At 33.6% G+C, this 17,086-nt stretch overlaps 2 protein-coding genes across 5 annotated transcripts; both read right to left on the reverse strand.

Moving 5' to 3' along the window:
- Nucleotides 1-260: 260 nt before the first annotated feature.
- On the reverse strand, nucleotides 261-6,454 carry LOC107928687 (uncharacterized). 3 transcript variants are annotated; one of them, XM_016859937.2, is made up of 15 exons: nucleotides 5,908-6,454; nucleotides 4,868-5,023; nucleotides 4,645-4,756; nucleotides 4,404-4,541; nucleotides 3,068-3,172; nucleotides 2,520-2,603; nucleotides 2,272-2,387; nucleotides 2,033-2,134; nucleotides 1,808-1,921; nucleotides 1,656-1,712; nucleotides 1,495-1,561; nucleotides 1,347-1,400; nucleotides 1,130-1,204; nucleotides 1,006-1,041; nucleotides 261-782 (listed from the first exon to the last, which is right to left on the reverse strand). In XM_016859937.2, the coding sequence occupies exons 2-15, from the start codon at nucleotides 4,885-4,887 to the stop codon at nucleotides 684-686; spliced, it is 1,179 nt and encodes a 392-aa protein (XP_016715426.2). In that variant the 5' UTR covers nucleotides 4,888-5,023; nucleotides 5,908-6,454; the 3' UTR covers nucleotides 261-683. The 3 variants fall into 3 exon arrangements, with proteins under 3 accessions (XP_016715426.2, XP_016715427.2, XP_016715428.2); XM_016859938.2 differs by lacking the exon at nucleotides 5,908-6,454 and adding an exon at nucleotides 5,801-5,863; XM_016859939.2 differs by lacking the exon at nucleotides 4,868-5,023 and having other exon boundaries at nucleotides 5,908-6,414.
- A 4,394-nt stretch (nucleotides 6,455-10,848) lies between these two features.
- LOC107928686 (protein PECTIC ARABINOGALACTAN SYNTHESIS-RELATED) lies at nucleotides 10,849-16,805 on the reverse strand. 2 transcript variants are annotated; one of them, XM_016859936.2, is made up of 11 exons: nucleotides 16,295-16,805; nucleotides 15,951-16,001; nucleotides 15,768-15,858; nucleotides 15,023-15,099; nucleotides 14,197-14,285; nucleotides 13,405-13,524; nucleotides 12,672-12,788; nucleotides 12,393-12,536; nucleotides 12,177-12,300; nucleotides 11,896-12,087; nucleotides 10,849-11,602 (listed from the first exon to the last, which is right to left on the reverse strand). In XM_016859936.2, the coding sequence occupies exons 1-11, from the start codon at nucleotides 16,592-16,594 to the stop codon at nucleotides 11,243-11,245; spliced, it is 1,665 nt and encodes a 554-aa protein (XP_016715425.1). In that variant the 5' UTR covers nucleotides 16,595-16,805; the 3' UTR covers nucleotides 10,849-11,242. The 2 variants fall into 2 exon arrangements, with proteins under 2 accessions (XP_016715425.1, XP_040938979.1); XM_041083045.1 differs by lacking the exon at nucleotides 10,849-11,602 and adding an exon at nucleotides 11,627-11,795 and having other exon boundaries at nucleotides 16,295-16,789.
- Between the last annotated feature and the right edge of the window lie 281 nt (nucleotides 16,806-17,086).

Consider the following 17,086-nt stretch of genomic DNA (forward strand, 5'->3'; position numbering starts at 1 on the left):
TGCTTGCAGCTCATTCAATGTCATGGATGCCACGTTGGTTTTGTTCATATTAATCATGTTCGTGCTTGCCATACCACTTTCCGTAATCTAATAAAATCATTTCTCTTAATTCATAACTGTTCCCAAAACTTCTTTTGTTCCCATTTTTATTTCCAATCTTTGAAAGGGCTTAAAATCTGAAAGACACAGATATCCTCCTCATAATCCTATCATGTTTTTGGAAGCTGCAGCCAATGCGGTGGCAATGAAGCTGGCCAAGATGCTCTCAATAATTTTATTCATAAAAATATAACCAAAACTTCACCCGAATCAACCAAACTCATAAATTCATTACCCACACAAACGAATATTTTGATTCTGATTCCAATTTCAAAAAGTAAAAAAAAAAATGGGAATTAAAGTCTCAATGTGATTTGGGGACCAGAAAGTTGTGGCTACAAAAACAATGATGCATTTCATCAAACTTTATGTGAATAACAATAAGAAGAAGAATCGTTCTAAAATAAAATCTGAGACTCGCTTAGTAACGCAACCATTGCAGGTATTGGGAGTGAGGTTTTATGATTGAATGAATACTTGAAGATCCGATGAAATCCCAATGCGGGGGGGTGGGGTAATAACTAATAATGAAAGTATAGAAAGGGTTAGCTTTTCTAGTTTTGCTTTGCTATATATATATATTCCTAACGAGATGTTGAATTTATTTCCTTCAAGTATGCTTTCTCCGCCCTTGAAAACCTCGTTTGAAATATACTCCATTCCTTTTTACACCTCTCCCTTACCTGCCAATTCCAGAACTCACATTATTAATTTTTTAAATGTCAATTACCATCTTACAAATATTTCTCCATAAAAGAAAAATACTGCTTTTAAAATGCAACATTTTATAAATTTGAGATTCAAATAACTGCCACCTCCCTCCTGTGTGCGTTTGTATATATATATAATATCTTATAGAAAGAAAAAAGCCGAAGGGGAGACAAGAAACAAGGAAAGTTTGCATACCCCTTTCCATGGTGCCTTCCCATCTAATGACTCTCCCTGACAAAAACCAAATTATAGTAAGTGCTTCATTCAAGCATATCAAACGTTTAATAATAATAAAGGAGAAAATCAATGTTGTCATTACCTGGTTCCCAAGTGAGGGAACGGATTGATGAACAATCCATTGAGAATCTACTACACCTATCTTCTCATGGGCGGGCTGTTTATAAAGAAACATATCCGTACTTTAATAAATAGTTGTATTGTAATTCGATCACTGAACAAATAATTCATTCGTAAAGGGAACATACAAATACAGAGAGAATAAGAGAAAAAGATAAAAAGGATAACAGGATCCTGACCTCTACACATTTTCTGAGGGCAAAATCAAGACCCCAGCCATGGACCAAGTCATTCTGGACATCGTACACCAAAACCAATAAAATGTACGCCAGGAAAACAATTTGAAACCTATCAACGCTAAAGTGAGCGAGAAATACACCCTTATACCTGAATCATATGCCATACGCACCGCCATGCGTCTCGTGAAAACACAGGAGCCATTATCTCAACAAACCTACATTTACGAAAGAAAACAAATACTATTAGTTAATAAACCTGTGGAGTATTAAGGCATGATAATAAGCAACAATGCTCGAAGGTTTGCATACGCTGCACATGGAGGAACATGTGGATGATTGCACCAGCCCGGTTTCTCCTCCGTTTCTCTGAATCAAAATATGAAAATGACAATATTTATGTATCATTCAATTGATTAGTCTGGTTTCAACAATTCATGGTATAATTTTCCCAATTTTCTTACTTGTGAACTTCGCGATCACCTCTTCTCTTTGTCATTTGCCAGGTTAACCCTTTATTTGGTTCCAGACCAGGCTGTGAAATCTCCAGTCCATGCTTTTTCACCAGTTTAATATATCTGAAAATGAAATAAATAAAACATCGTCTTTGTATAAATTTCATTTAAAGGAAAAGTGTTGAAATTGAAACGAAGCATTTATGAAGAAGTCTTGCAATGTCCTATACTCACTCTTCAGCATTGAAATGCTCAACCCCCAAATCCTCATCCCAGATAAATATGTAGTCATAGGTTGCGACAATGTCAGGGTGCAAAAACCTCTTGGCATACCACCTATGTAGTTAAAACTCCTAATAGTTAGATCTTTAAAACTTCTAACAAATACCAAGAATTACCAAGCATTGCATTCATCCAGCCAGTAAAAGCAGGACTTGAATTTGCAAATCTATTTTCCAATTCCAATTACTTACCATTTAGTCTGCCTACGAACACTCACATGTATTGCCTTCTTTGACCACTCAAACTCATCCCATTCAGTTGTTCGACCATCATAATGAAAGAGAAGGATAGTAAAATTCCCTGAAAACTGTAGGAAGCACATTTTTAGTCACAGAACTTGAAATGTGCAAAACAAACACATGGGCAACAGAAACTCCATGCTCTCTCGGCACCTGCCCCCGCATAAGAGAGAGAGAGAGAGAGAGAGAGAGAGAGAGACCTTTTTAACTGCAGCATCAATATTCTTTCGTTGATCATAACCAACAGTAAATGTGACAAGATACTTTGGCTTGCTGGTCAAATCCTGCAGATGGCAATATTGTCAAAACACAACCACGGTTATAGAAAAACTTATCTGATGTAGTTCTTTGTTAATTTGTGGAATGGTAGAAGTGATAATGATTTTGATCACATGAATAAACTTAATAATGCAAACAACCTCTTAAGACAATAATATATCAATTTGTTTAGATCCTGCAATGTGTTAGGCATCTTGAAAAGGTTTGTATAAGAGATGTTTTCAGCAAAGTCTGCTGTTTTAGTTATAATTTAGCATATGCTCTGGAACATGGAGAACAAGAAGCTTTGTAGAAAGAGATGTTTCCAGCAATTCCACAAAGGTTTTCCATTTACAAAAGTTATTCAATTGAAACAAAACTAATTTAACTTCACAGGACAAAGCTAAACATAGTCATATGTGCATTTGAAAGTTGAATAAAGTTCAGGGCTCAAATTATGTTGTATGCCAAACGGGTTCAAGAAAAATACCTCACTGGGTTTGCCCCATAATCTGCGTAAGTATAAATCTGACTCAGCTCTAACAATTCCTGGTGGTAGTCTTTCTGCACCTCGGGGATTTGATGGGACCCAAATCTGCATCAGTGTCATAAAGGAAGAACAAAACATGGCATATCAGACTAGCACCATATTATTCAGGTCCTACAAAATCATCAAACACAGAAATCATGTCATCTAGGAACATGGTGGTTGTAAAAGATGTATTCCAATAACGCATTTGGATAATAAGCCAGCACTAAAATAAAGCAATGTCTACCAAAATACCAAGTACTAGTAATATGCACACAACTCACACATAGGTCTAGATGCGTGCATATATAGATGATACATGCACATATTCAGTCAGGTAGGAGACATGCTAGGCTAAGAGTGCAATAGATGGCTTTTTCCGTCTTATATATAGTCTAGGTATTTTATTCAACAGGTGAACCAGGATTTCCATGAGAACAATAGTGTTTAATAGGGGTGAGCAAAATATTCGATTCAAAAAACTCGATAAAAAATTCAAATTTTGAATTAAATAGTTCAAGTTATTTGAGTTAATTAAGTTATTCGGATCAACTCGAATAAAAAATTAAGTTTTTCGGTTTAACTCAAATATGAATTACACAATTCGAGTTATCCGAAAATCCGAATAAGAAAAGACAAAACTACATCGTTTTGATAAATGTTTACTTTTTTAAAAGTTAAAATTCAAAATAATTAAATTAAAAGGCAAAACTATGTCGTTTTGATAGTTAAAAGGCAAAATCATTATATTGTTTATGCAGTTAAATAATATTATACTTCATCTACTAGTTAAATAATTGGTCCATCTAAACGCAACATTAAGTATAAATAATAGTATTCGTTAACTCAACTCGATTTGACTCGAAATTTTTTGACTCGATTCGATTCAATTCGAAAAAAATTCAAATTGAATTCGGTTGCTAAAATAGGATGTTAACTCAACTAACTCGAAAATTTTTTACTCGATTCGACTCGACTCGATCGAATACTCACCCCTAGTGTTTAACCATTATTCTGCAAGAAACTGAATGAAGAAAGAAAAAGAAAATGCCTCTGCATCCAAAAGTTTGAATGGCATGTAGACCACACTATTTCCTTGTCTTTCACAAGGAAAACCTCCCAATCCCACTACAACAAGCAGCTAAAACCTATAATGCAGGAGAAACAGCTTGACCTGAATAAATAAAGTGGAAGTGCAGAAAACTAAACTGCACAAAAAAGGTTTAAACAAAAAAGGTTTAAAAAAAAAACTCTCTCAGATAATTTTGAAATGCCTAGATCAGGAGAGGAGGAATACCTTCCTTAATGTGACGTTAGCAGAGCTACCATTATTACCAACTGGATGGGACACATGAGTTGAGCTTGAGGGGCCCAACTTAGTGTACTCGGTGTATTTGAAATCAATAGCAGTAAGAATGCTGGTTGATAGACTGAACTGTCATATTCAGAGAAATATAGAAGTTCCATTATATAGATGAAAAGATCATTATTGAATTGAAGCAAAATGATGAAAATAAAATTAAGAGATAGTTGTCTACCTTTGTCAACGACAATTTTGGAAAACATAATCCTATCAAGAAGCCAAAAACTACTCCAAAAAATGTTGTTACAATAAGCCTCATGCTCTCATTCGGCTTTCTACTAACAATACTGCAGTCACAAAGATAGAATAAAAGTTAAATAACTTCCACATCTATGTAACTTTTTCTACACATAAACATATAATTCTTTCTAATAAAGAGGCCATCATAAGTTGAGAACCTGCGTGTAAAGATCCCCATACTATTTAAATTCGTCTGATCATATATGCACAACAAATGACACAAAATTCAGATTGTGAGAGCCTTTAAGCATTATTTAGTAGTCATTCAGTTGCCAATTCTCCATAAAAGAAAGAGACACCCTCAGCATAAAGACCTGATGTTTTCAAAACACTGTGTTAAAATAAAGCAAAATCAAATAGTTACAGATAAAATAAATTAACAAAGATATGAGATTCAAACAGCAACTTTGCAGCCATTGACTCTAAGATGAGATCCCAGTTCAATCAAATTTACCAAAAATATACAGAAAGCAGCCAACAAAATACAACCTACGAGACCCTTCCATCGTTTTCTAAGGATCATATTATATAGTAAATGTGCAAGAATCAGCCTAAGTACCACCAAAGAATCCAGATAATCTTCAACCAGTAACTTCACAAAGCAAGCAACCATGTGCTAGTCCTTCGACAAAAGATCGAAGTTACCAGGCAAACACAAAAACCAGACAAATTCCAGTCCTGTCCTGGATTCAATAACTCTACAGTCGTCAAGTAAACATGTGCTTTTTTGACTAAAAACCTGAAATCCTAAAATTGTTGAATTCAAAAAATTAAAATAACTGCAATACTTCAGAGCTGTAACCGAGCTTGCTTAGGTTGAAAATTACAAAACAAAAAGACCAAAAACATAAACAATACCTAAAGCTTGAGCTTAAAATCCGGTTTTATTACTGTAATCATTTTTTTCCCGATTTCGACCACCTTTTCGATTATTTTAATATCATTATATCTCAAATAATCAAGAAAGCTTAATGACTGGAGAAAAAGAAAAGAAAATAAATAGCAAGCTCGAGCATAAACAACTGAAATACTAAAACAACATTCAAATAATCAAATCTAGTTTAAGCAAGTGTAAGACATTGAATGCTCACACAGGTTGTAGATGAGACAACGATTTTTTTTTCTCGGGAACCAAACAGAAAACTGAACTTTAAATAAATTTAAACAAAAGGAAAGCAAACTACAAATATTTACTTACCTGAACAGAAAGATGATAGTGAAGAATAGAGCAAGATCTGGCAAAAACTGAAAGTGTATTTAAAAAGGTTCTGAAATCTAATATTTTCCAACTCCTTAAAGTGAAAATCTGTGGAAAGCAGTTTATAGCTTTCTCGGACAGAAATAATTTCGTGATCAGCTGCCTAAACGGAAAATGATAGAAAACGTGAAAGGAAAAAGACTTGAAACTAAACGATGGATTTCGATTTCAATTTCAACTATCTCCTTTTTCTTTTCTACATAAAGAGACACTGAAAATTATTTGATTTTATTAAATAAAAAGCAAAGGCAAAAGAAAAAGAAAACTTTAGGCTGTGCCTTCAAAATATAAAGAATGTTTGTTCTTGTGTCTCTGTATAGGCGAATTCATTTTTATTAATAATTTATGTTGATTTCATTGGGTGATTCGACGACAGTATATTGGTGAATGGATTTGTGCCGAAAATCGTGTGTGGAGAGAGACATTGGTAGCGTTTTGCTTTGGTTTTGACTTTTGACCCTTCACCTCGCCTCCTGGATTTCCTGCTAATCTAATCTTTTTAATTCTTTCAAATTCTAGTTCCCATTTTTTGTTGTTTGATTTATTAATGACAAATTTTAAATAATTTAATTTGGAGAAAATTATGATGCGCTGGTGGCACATTGGTCTGATAATGGAGCAGGTTGCCTATGGAATAGATAGGTACAGAATGCGTTGGTGACGGAGGCATTGGCTAGTACCTAGGCTTTCAGATTTGCACGGGAGTTGAGATTTTGGCAGTGGAGATTGAGGGGGATTTCTTGGTGGTTATAACGAAGCTCGACATGCATTGATCGATAGGAAATTAGTAGTCACATATGGGAAGCGAAACGAATTGTGTTTAATTATGAGAGATGTAAATTTCAGCATATGAAGAGAGGGGGCAATTGGGTTGCTTACTTGTTGGCCAAAGAGAGGTGTCGACGAAAAATGATGTTTGGTGGATGGAGGATGGCCTGACGGTGATTTAGGGGCTGGTAAGGAGGGACAATCCACTCTTCAGGTCAATTGAGGTCCATTGATACAATGACGGAGGAGGCTAGAAGGTTCGATTTTAGCTAGCAGGGTCAGATTGCTTCAAATCGGTTTGAAGCAATATATGGCATGTGGTGTGGGTTGTGGGTTGTGAAAGGAGAGAAAGGTTGGTTAGTTCTTGTCTTATCTATTATTAGGGTCTGACCCGACCCATGGACATGTCTAGTCTTATCTATTATTATCCATTCTAACTAGTCTATCTGTCAACTTGACGTATCCAATGCATTTTCACATGAGACACTTGAAGAATTGGTTTACATGGAACAACCCAAAGACTTTAGAGATCCCACCAAGCTATACCAGGCGTGTTCTTTGAAGAACAACTTACTGCCTTATGTATGTTTATGATCTCATTCTGACAAGTTCAATAACTACTCTTCTTCAACTTATCATTCGACAGCTTGAGTTAACTGTTGCCCTTAAAGATTTGATTCCCTTACCTATTTTCTTGGTGTTAAAGTCACTTGACTACCTAATGGACTTTAACTCTCTCAATCCAAGTATATTTGGGATCTTTTGAGGCGGTTGAATATGCATGAAGCTATCCTTATCTCTATGTCACCAGCCGCGAATCAAAACTCATGATGAATGTACACAAACCGTCTCATGGAGGTAAACTGATTAAATGGGGGTTTATTTGATCCACTTGAACTGACTCAATTTGTGGAACATATAGAGAAGCCCATCTACTTAAAGCCTTGGTAGCTTAATAAAGCACTCTAATCCTAAGAGATAAGATTGTATATAGTTTAAATTCCTTAGTACTCTTGACCGTTAATATAATTTAATTTGTATCGTTGGATTTGGGAGAGTTCAATTATAAATAAAGGTTTTGCCCCTCATTTGTAATCATCCCATTGTATCTCCTTCATTATTTCATTCTTGAGTTAAAGAATATTTGATTCAAGTTTCTTTATATTTTTAAGTTGTTCCCGCTTTATTTCAGTGCCTTAGAAAAATTACTTTGTGAATTCTCATTTTTGACTAACTTAGGCAGATTTGAAACAAAAGAATCGCCTAAAGTTGTGTGATGCTAGGCTTAAGTTCTAGTCCTATGACAATACTATCTTCTTCACAAACAATATTAGCTAGACATTTCTAGCAACTTTGAAGATCCTACATTATTCCGACAAGTGATGGGTTCTTACCTGACCTAACATAACCATGACATTCAACAAAGCAACTCAATTCATGCACTCACCTTTTGTAAACCATTGGCAAGTTGTGAAATGAATACTTGAATATGTAAAAAGGTATAGTAGACCATGGTCTCCTACTCAAATCGTCATGTTCTTCATCTCTTTTTGCTTTCTCTAATGCGGATTGGGGAGGTGACAATATTGACGGGAAAAGTACCTCGACTTATGTTGAATTTCATGACCCTAATCTCATCTCATGGTGTTTGAAGAAAAAAAAAACAATGGCTCGATCTAATACTGATTTGGAATATTGTGCCTTAGCCTCGACAGCCTTTGAAGTTTATTAGATGCAGTGTCTTCATCGAGAACTTGACCAAAAGAAATAACTGAAAAAGGAGCTAGGCATACCTTGAAGAACTACTCTGCAATTTGTACTCAATACAAGGGTCTGAAAATCTTAAATTGGTAGCAGTTGGAAGCTTGTATGAAGGCTTCTATTATTTCAGTTTGTACTTGGATTGATAAGAATTAGTAAAGGTGTTATACACCCCAAAATGCATAAGCCAATAGCCATTGCACCTCCTTACCAGCTACACTGTTTTGCTGGTTAAGCCCTTCTTGAAAGTGCTTTTGGTTGCAAAAGCAATTTGTCTGGGATTGCTTACGTAATCTAGACGCTTTCAGCACTCCCATTGCTATATCCAACTAACCTAGACCTTTAGAAATATTTTTTCATAGAATTTTCAAAACAATGCTAACCAAACCTTAACAAATTTAAGAGATGAGTTTATTTGTTTTTCCAAGCTTGAGTCTACAATAGTTGCCAGGTCAAGGATTGAAAGACCTTTAGAACGAAAAAGCTCAAGTTTAGGCGAAAGTAATATGCAATATTTGATTGGCCTTCTTCACTCCAACCAACAGAAAACAACAAAGCAACTCAAAATTATTCAACAGTCTCTATTTCTTACGTTAAATTAAAAAAAAAACACTCAAATTTTATTTAAAATTCCCTTTCCTCGAATTTCACCACCAACCCAAAACCAAAAATATTTAAAAAAGAATAATTAGACTTAGTTGCCTCGACTTAGAATTTGGAAATAATCAAGAGTTTATACCCATTGAAAAAAAAAAGTAGGTTTTTGTCATAGTTTCAAAATTAATTGGAGAAATAATCAGTTTTTGTTTTCGGAACAGCTACCATGATTTTTGATATCTAAATTTCTAATATATTGTAACATTTTTTTTAGATTTAATGGTTTAAAAGGTTGTTAAATTTTTTAGAAAAAAATTAATTAAATTTTTGCGATTTTTTTTTGCACACAATTGAATTTCTGAATTAAAAAAATTGGTCAAATAAATCTTTTGATTAGCATTGATTATTACAGTGTTGATGTGGGCGTAAATAACATTGATATGACGCTCCATGTCAATGACAATTGCTGAGTGGCACGTTAGCAAAAATAAAAAATTTAAATAAAAAAAGTTAAAAAGAAATATTTAATTTTTTTATTGGAATCTTATAAAAATTTTAAAAAGATGTTTTTAAAAAATATTTTAAATTTTGTAATTTTTTTAAAACATTATTAAAAATTAAATAAAGTTACAAAATTTTAAAAAAAATTAAAAGTTAAAGTTTAGAATGAATCTGGACAATCATATACCCAGATTCATTCAAGATGATTTTTCTAAATTATATAAAGTTTTAAAATATTAAAAATTAATTATCTTTCAAAAATTGGCATGTGTATGAATGTTTTAATTATATTGGTACATTTTAGGATGAATAAAAAATAAAAAAAATATTTTCTAAAATAAATCAATATAAATAATTTTAATTTTATTAATCATATGTGTAAAGGTTTTTTTGAAATGTATGAATATATCAAATTGTTTAAAACTTTTAAGTTATAAAATAATTGATACACTTTTTAGGATACACATGTAATCAAATAATTTATACACTTTTTTAATTGGATATATTCATATATTTAAAAAAAACTTTACACGTGCAATTAATAAAAATTAATATTATTTTTATTTATTTTATAAAATGTTTCTTTTAATTTTTTATATACCCTTAAGGGTACCAATAGAATTAAAAAATTGATACAGATCAATTTTTTAAAGAAAACTAATTTTTAATATTTTTTAAAACTTTATTTAATTTAGAAAAATCATCTTGAATGACTTGGACATATGGTCTTTCAGATTCAATGAGAATTTGGACAACAATATGTCTAGATTGATCCTGAACTTAACTTTTATTTTTTTTATTTTTAGTTTTTTGAACATTTAAATTTTATTTAATATTTTTATAAATTTTAATAATATTTTATAGATTTACAAATTTTAAAAAAATTAAATCTTTTTTAAATATTTTTAATTTTCCAAAAAAATGAAATATTCCTTTAAATTTTTTTATTTTTTTAAAAATTAATTTTTTTTTAATCTTTTTGCTGCGAATCAAAGTTAGTCAAGAAAACTTATTTAACCACTTTTATTAGTCCAAAATTCAATTGGGCGCAAAAATATCAAAAAGGCTTAATTGATTTTATCGAAAAAACCATTAAGCCTTCTTTTTAAAAAATTCTGACAATATTCATAATAGTAAATTTTAATCTTCTTATGACAATATTTGAATGTATAAATTAAAATTTTGAATTCATGTATAATTAAGAGGAAAAACATTAATTATTTGTGTATAAACACAATCTATAAAAATGTAAAATGGTCAAAAAATAGTTAGGTCATTAATAATTTACACGTCCTGAATCTTGATGCTTGAAGGTACAAAGTAAAAACAATAGAAAAAAGAAAGGGGCAAACATGTTAATAAACCAATCTGCTTGTTTTTAATTTTGGAGACAAACAAAACTGCAAACGCTGAGCGTCCCATTTGTAAAGGCAGCCTCACAAGGTCAATTTCCAATTAGCCCAATCACCTCTCTGTCGGCACTCTTTTCCGGCCGAATGATTTTATTTTTTTTACCTGTTTTCTCCCTCCTTGTAGCTTGTGAGTAAAAGAATTTCCATTTATTCAGAATGCAGATAGAGATGCAGTTTCGTCTCGGTGATGATCCTGAAAAATAAACTAGTGAAGCAGAAATGATATACGTACACTATCAGGCTTTACACATGCAAGGAGTTAGGGGGTTCTCCCAAAGGTCATAGTTTGGGAAGGTCTCTTCCGGCAATCCAGTTCGTGTCTGGTGGGTGATAACCACGTCTTCGACAAAATTCGCCCACCCCATATAAGGATCCCCAAAAGATTTGGACATAAGCCCCTTGTCTGGTTTTATGGATTTTTGACGGTGACCCACGTACCTTCTTGCTCCAATTATCAATTTAGCAAAGTTGCCACCATGCGTCATCACGAACACATCAGACTTCAGGCACACCAAGAAATCAAGAGCTGCCAAGCTTGTTACATGCTTCCTGAAAGCAACTAACTCCTCCTTACTTGCCAACTCTTCCTTGGTAACCTGTTTGAAAGTCTTGTAATGATCATCTCAAATTTGCAGAAAAAAATAAAAAGATAGTCTGCATTTCAAGTACGTCAAATAAACTGCTTGCATGTCAGTCCCTGATATAGTCCGGTTTGTTAACTAACAAGTCTGAATAAGTATACAGCTTTAATGCTTCCATATATAAGAAGTGGGACAGGAGAGTGCATCCCTGGATAGAGAAAACGCCAAATATTTGGAACATGGAAAACATGCCTAGTAATTATTCTGGACAAGAAGATTTTCTAGCATTCATAGAAAATAAAGATTACCAGATTTGGGAACATGTTCCTTAAGGGTGCCATCCGATTCTGACCACCATAAACCTGGCCAGAAGCAACATAAATCTGTGTTTCCTTTGGATAGCCCATGGCTCGAAGAATCACTGCCACTTCCCCAGGTTCAAGAGGACACCTTCCTTCTTTCCTTTTCTGCAGAGCCAGCTGCCACAGATGGGTTCCGTTCTGCAATCAGTCACTACAGAAATAAGTATATCAAACCAACTTTTGGTTCTCAAAAAACAAAGCGGAAAAGGCTAGTTGTTCTAAATCACCTTATACCGTCGAGGCCATTCTTTTTGTCTGTATTCTGCCATTCTAGCTTTCTCCTCCCTAGTTCCAACAAAATCACAAAATGATAGGCCCACCATCCCTTTCTCAAACCTAAGATGTAAAGCCCTGAAAGAAATGGACTGTTAGTTATTCTGGATTAAAAAAAGAGAAGCATGAATTCGACATATTAGTAGAACCTCAAGAAAAATATTACATACATGTAAGGATTCGGACTTCCTGTGCGGTTCCTCATCCTTGATACCAATAAATCTGACATTTGCTCTATCTCTGGGAGAAATTTAAGAGCATGATAATTGACTCTGCATCTTAGCCTGTTAATTTCTGGAGGGACATTATCATACCTAAATCAATACCCAAACGCATTAGGAAGGAAATATAGTAGTATAGGAGAATTAACAAACCAAGCCCAAGTCTCTTTTCTGAAAAGTGAACATTTGAAAGTAATACGACACATATCTACAACATCAATGACTTACCCAAGTCTATCAACAAAAGGTTTTAGAGACATTATCTTCTTCTCTTTGATTCGAGGCAGCACATTGTCAATGTAAAATTGTGCTGGAGCATATTTTGGAATGTTCTTCACTGTCCGCCTATTACACATTAAGAAAACTCTCCTCATAAACAATTCCAGTGGCAAAAATTCGGTATAGATATTCAGTTCATTCTTGAATTCTCACATCATATCTGAAGTACACACATCATTGCTAATAAACCCTATGATTGAATGGCTACAAGCTCCAAACAAACTATGATACACATGTAGCAAGATGAAGGTCTATCGCTGATGATTCTAGCATACGAGAAACGAAACATGAGCGGCATACTTTCTAACATTTTGCTTTTGAAGGCATTTGACAACAAGATGCCATTGTTTCCAAAATAAAATAAAGGAAATAAAATATTAATTACCTATCAATTAATCTAAAACAAACAAATGAAAATTTCAGTTATGCAGTCTGCTAAAACTCATTATGAAAGAAGTATCTATCATTCAAAGTCCACAGAGGGCCCACGTCAGCCCCACCTCTAGCTTTCTGTCTCCCACAAGTTAATGCCACTAATGAAGTCATAATCACAACATCGAGGGAAATCATGACGCCATTGAAGCAAATTCATAGAAGCAAACAGCTTCTCAATTGGCGGTTGAAATCCAACTGATTAAAATAGCAAGTCCAGCAGAGAGGCAGAGAAATCATGAAAAATCACCTTATACTGGTAAATAATTCTGATTTGTCAGTAAACCACTCAGGTATGTCACGAACAATTCGCACGTCATCCTTCAAGTAGTTGATGAAATGATCAACATCAAAAATGTCTTCAAATTTGCTGCACATAATTTTACAAATACATTACAAACGAAAGGATGAAATAGAGTTGCTACAGTCAGATGGTAAGTAATGCATTTAAGTGATTTACTTAGGTTCATGAAGTGATTAGTGAGGAGCAAAAGAAGCCGAGAACTCTCAGAAACCTATGGTTAGCTTAGAGCTTGAAAGCTAAGTTCAAGGCAAGATTCCAAGAACATATTTAATCACGAGGTATTGCTACTTAAATATGTAATTTGACAGCTTGACAAGGTTATAAGCCAACCTCAGTTAACTTGAATAAAGAAACAATTATGACGTGCTTAGCCACTTCAAATGTTAATTAATGAGTACAAATGTTAACATTAACACATGGTACACTATTATTGTAGAAATTTAGCATATTATAGAAGCTTTTAAAATCACTGGAAGTGAGACCAAAGACACTACATTTCAAACAAATATTAATTCTAAACTTCGTAATTTGAAGAAAACTAATCTTTTGTATAAACATAACTTATGTCTATTAAGGTTGTGAAGCTATAGGGTAAAAATTAAACAAATCTTTCTACCAAACTAATAATCAGTTACTTCTCTCATTTTTTCAAAGCATATATGACTTCTTATGTTTCAGAGATATATGTGCACAAGACCAACAATACGAATGAAGCTATTATTGGACAAGGAATCTCACGTTTGGTCTTTCCAAATCTGGTCCTGCTTCAGCACTGGCAAGATAAGAGTGGCATTCATAATTTTAGCCACAGCCACTGCATTACATATCTGCATGGAATATTCAATAAGTGCATAAGTTTGCTGCTGGCTGTTAGTGATACCAAATCAGTAGAGCTTTCAAAAATTATTCAGCCAAATTTCCATTTTAAGTACGATTAAAAGGTGTTTGGAAATGATAAAACTTGAATAGAATTAAGCAGAAAGTGCACCAGATTAAGATCAATAAATTATGACAGAAACAAGCAGCAAAAGAACATTTAAGGAAGCACTTTATTTACCATTTTAGGCACAGACGTGCTTATAGTCATCCTTTTTTTCCTGTTCATATCAAGGTATCATCTCCAAAAGAAGTTTCATGACACAATAGGCCAAAAGAAGTCAATAGAACAAGGTAACTTTAGACTCAATTTCATAGGACTTTTAGTTGCAGCCATCTAGGAGACAGTAATTGATTATAACGCTTCAGAATTACAATGTGAGTCAAGATCCATTATTTTTACAAATTCCAGGTCAGTGATGCCAACTATAAGTATCAGTGAATTATAGCGCAATCACTTCAAAAAGACTTGTTACATAATTGAGATTATAACGCTTTTGAATTGTAAGGTGAGGGAAGAGCAGTTTTCTTCAAGTATCAGGTCAGTTATACCAACTATAAGAATCAATAATTTATAACTCCATCAATTCAAAAGAAACTGCAACTCCTTCCAACTCCATAAGATACATTTGAAATATAAAAAATGGAAAAAGGATAGAAACCTGCAACAAAAGAAAAGAATCCATACCGCAATTCTTTGCTGATTTAGACCACCCTCAGCATGAATGAATAGATAACCACTTGTTTCATTCTCAGGAGGAAGATCTGCACAGTGTTCAAAATAGTGGCTAACCTTAGCTGTGATAACATGAACAAGAAAACAAAGCAACTTGATAACAAATATCAGGAATGCTATTGTTAACCTGTCTGAAAAAGTTCAGAGTGATCTAGTACTTTATGAAAACCTAAAACTTAGCAGTTAGCAGTTCCATCTAGATAATATATATACAAATTCAAGAAGCAAGATATATGATAATATAATCTCTGCAAAATGTCTTTTCTATAACGAGAAATAAAAGTTAAGAAACAATTTGGAAGTACCAAACAATTCCTTAAGGTTATGTTCAGGACTCTAAATTTTAAATTTAGGATTTGGATTCCAAAAATAGTGAAAATTTAATGATAAAGTACATCTAAATGTGTAACATTCATGCTTATTTTTTTTCAAATTTATGGATTTGCAGCCTATTTAGTCATAAATTCAAAATACCCATAGATATTTGTGAATTCGAAATTCATGTTTTATACCTTTCAAATATATAATCATATTGAATTATAACTAATTTATTCATAATGTATGCATTTCATTATCATAATTTATATAGAAAATTAAATCCAAATTTATTTTCCAAACACAGCATAAATGCATTTTGCAAAATCAGAGAGACAGGCAAAGACATAGTTGTATAGTTCTAAAAAGGAACCTACAATACCTGATATTCCACCTTCACGGCGCTCGGCACAGGGCTTCCAAGAAGTAGTTGCAGAGAACGGATTCTCCCAAAGTGAAGGCTTCTCCTTAACCTAGAATGCATAAAACACCATTTACAAATGGGAGAAGCCACTAATAGCACAGGAAGTAATAAAAACCAGAACAAGGTTCATAAGAAACTTACACGCGGACAATGCAGAACAATGCCATCCTTTTTACATAAATACGGGGAATTCTACCATAAATTAAAATACATATATTAGTATTAGTGATACAAATTAAAAACCAAATCACAATTTCCATTAAGCAAACTTCAATAGGCTAAATTTCAACAGCATTTAACCCGCTAGCTCACTCCAATCATGTATCTTGTTTTCTCAAACATAAATAACACTATTACTAAAAAAAAACTTAAGAATCACTTATAATCTGATCGTACGCAACAAGAAAAAAGGAGCAAATCTAGAAACAAAAAAGTGCCGAGTAAATAGAACACTTTAATAATAAAAAAGGGAACCGTTTTCTTACTAATTGATGCAAGATCGAGAAAATGGAGATCAATCCAGCAATGGCGACAAAAAGGAGCAAGAAAAGAGAGATCCTGGAGCCGCGTTGAGAAAACCTAGGATCATCCTTGGAGAAAGGGAAAAAGGAGTAAGTTTGCCACCAAAAAGAACGCTCACGATCTCGTGAAGAATGGCGAGGGTGATCCTCGACGTGCTGGGAAAAGTGATCATGGATCAGAGGAGAGGTGTCCTCGTCGCGTTTCATTGGAGAAGAAGCGACTCGGCTCCCGAGCGAGCTGCTTGGGTGTCTTAGCTCTACCATGACTGGCTTCCGACTCTAAGCCAGCTTTCGAAAGCTCTGCTTCGGCTTCTTCGACTCGGATTTACGCTGCCGTTGGTGGTGGTGAGAACTCGAGAGGGAATAAAGAAAGTTCTTTCAGAGTCCACATGTGAAGTGTTCAGATCAAATTGCTTCGCATCATCGATAAACGTTACTCAAAATGCCTTCATCTCTTTAAGGACAATTTCGTCTCTTCATATTTCTTAGAAATTAACAAACGTTTTCATATCCAAATACGTCGCCCAATTAGCCCATCGATTTGTTAGTAGAATCAATTTATCCGAATCAATTAAATAAAAATTAAAAATATTTTTTTAAAAATTATCAAAAAATTCATAATAATAAAAAAATTAAAAATTTGATTCAATCTATTTTTTTAACTCAATTCAAGTAGTTTGTACTGAATTCTAGATTTACTGATTTAAAACTTTTCTCCAAACTGATACCTAAATTGGTTTCTTGTCCGACCGACCG

This window comes from Gossypium hirsutum, chromosome A12 (assembly GCF_007990345.1).
Source record: "Gossypium hirsutum isolate 1008001.06 chromosome A12, Gossypium_hirsutum_v2.1, whole genome shotgun sequence".
Classification (NCBI taxonomy): Eukaryota; Viridiplantae; Streptophyta; class Magnoliopsida; order Malvales; family Malvaceae; genus Gossypium; species Gossypium hirsutum.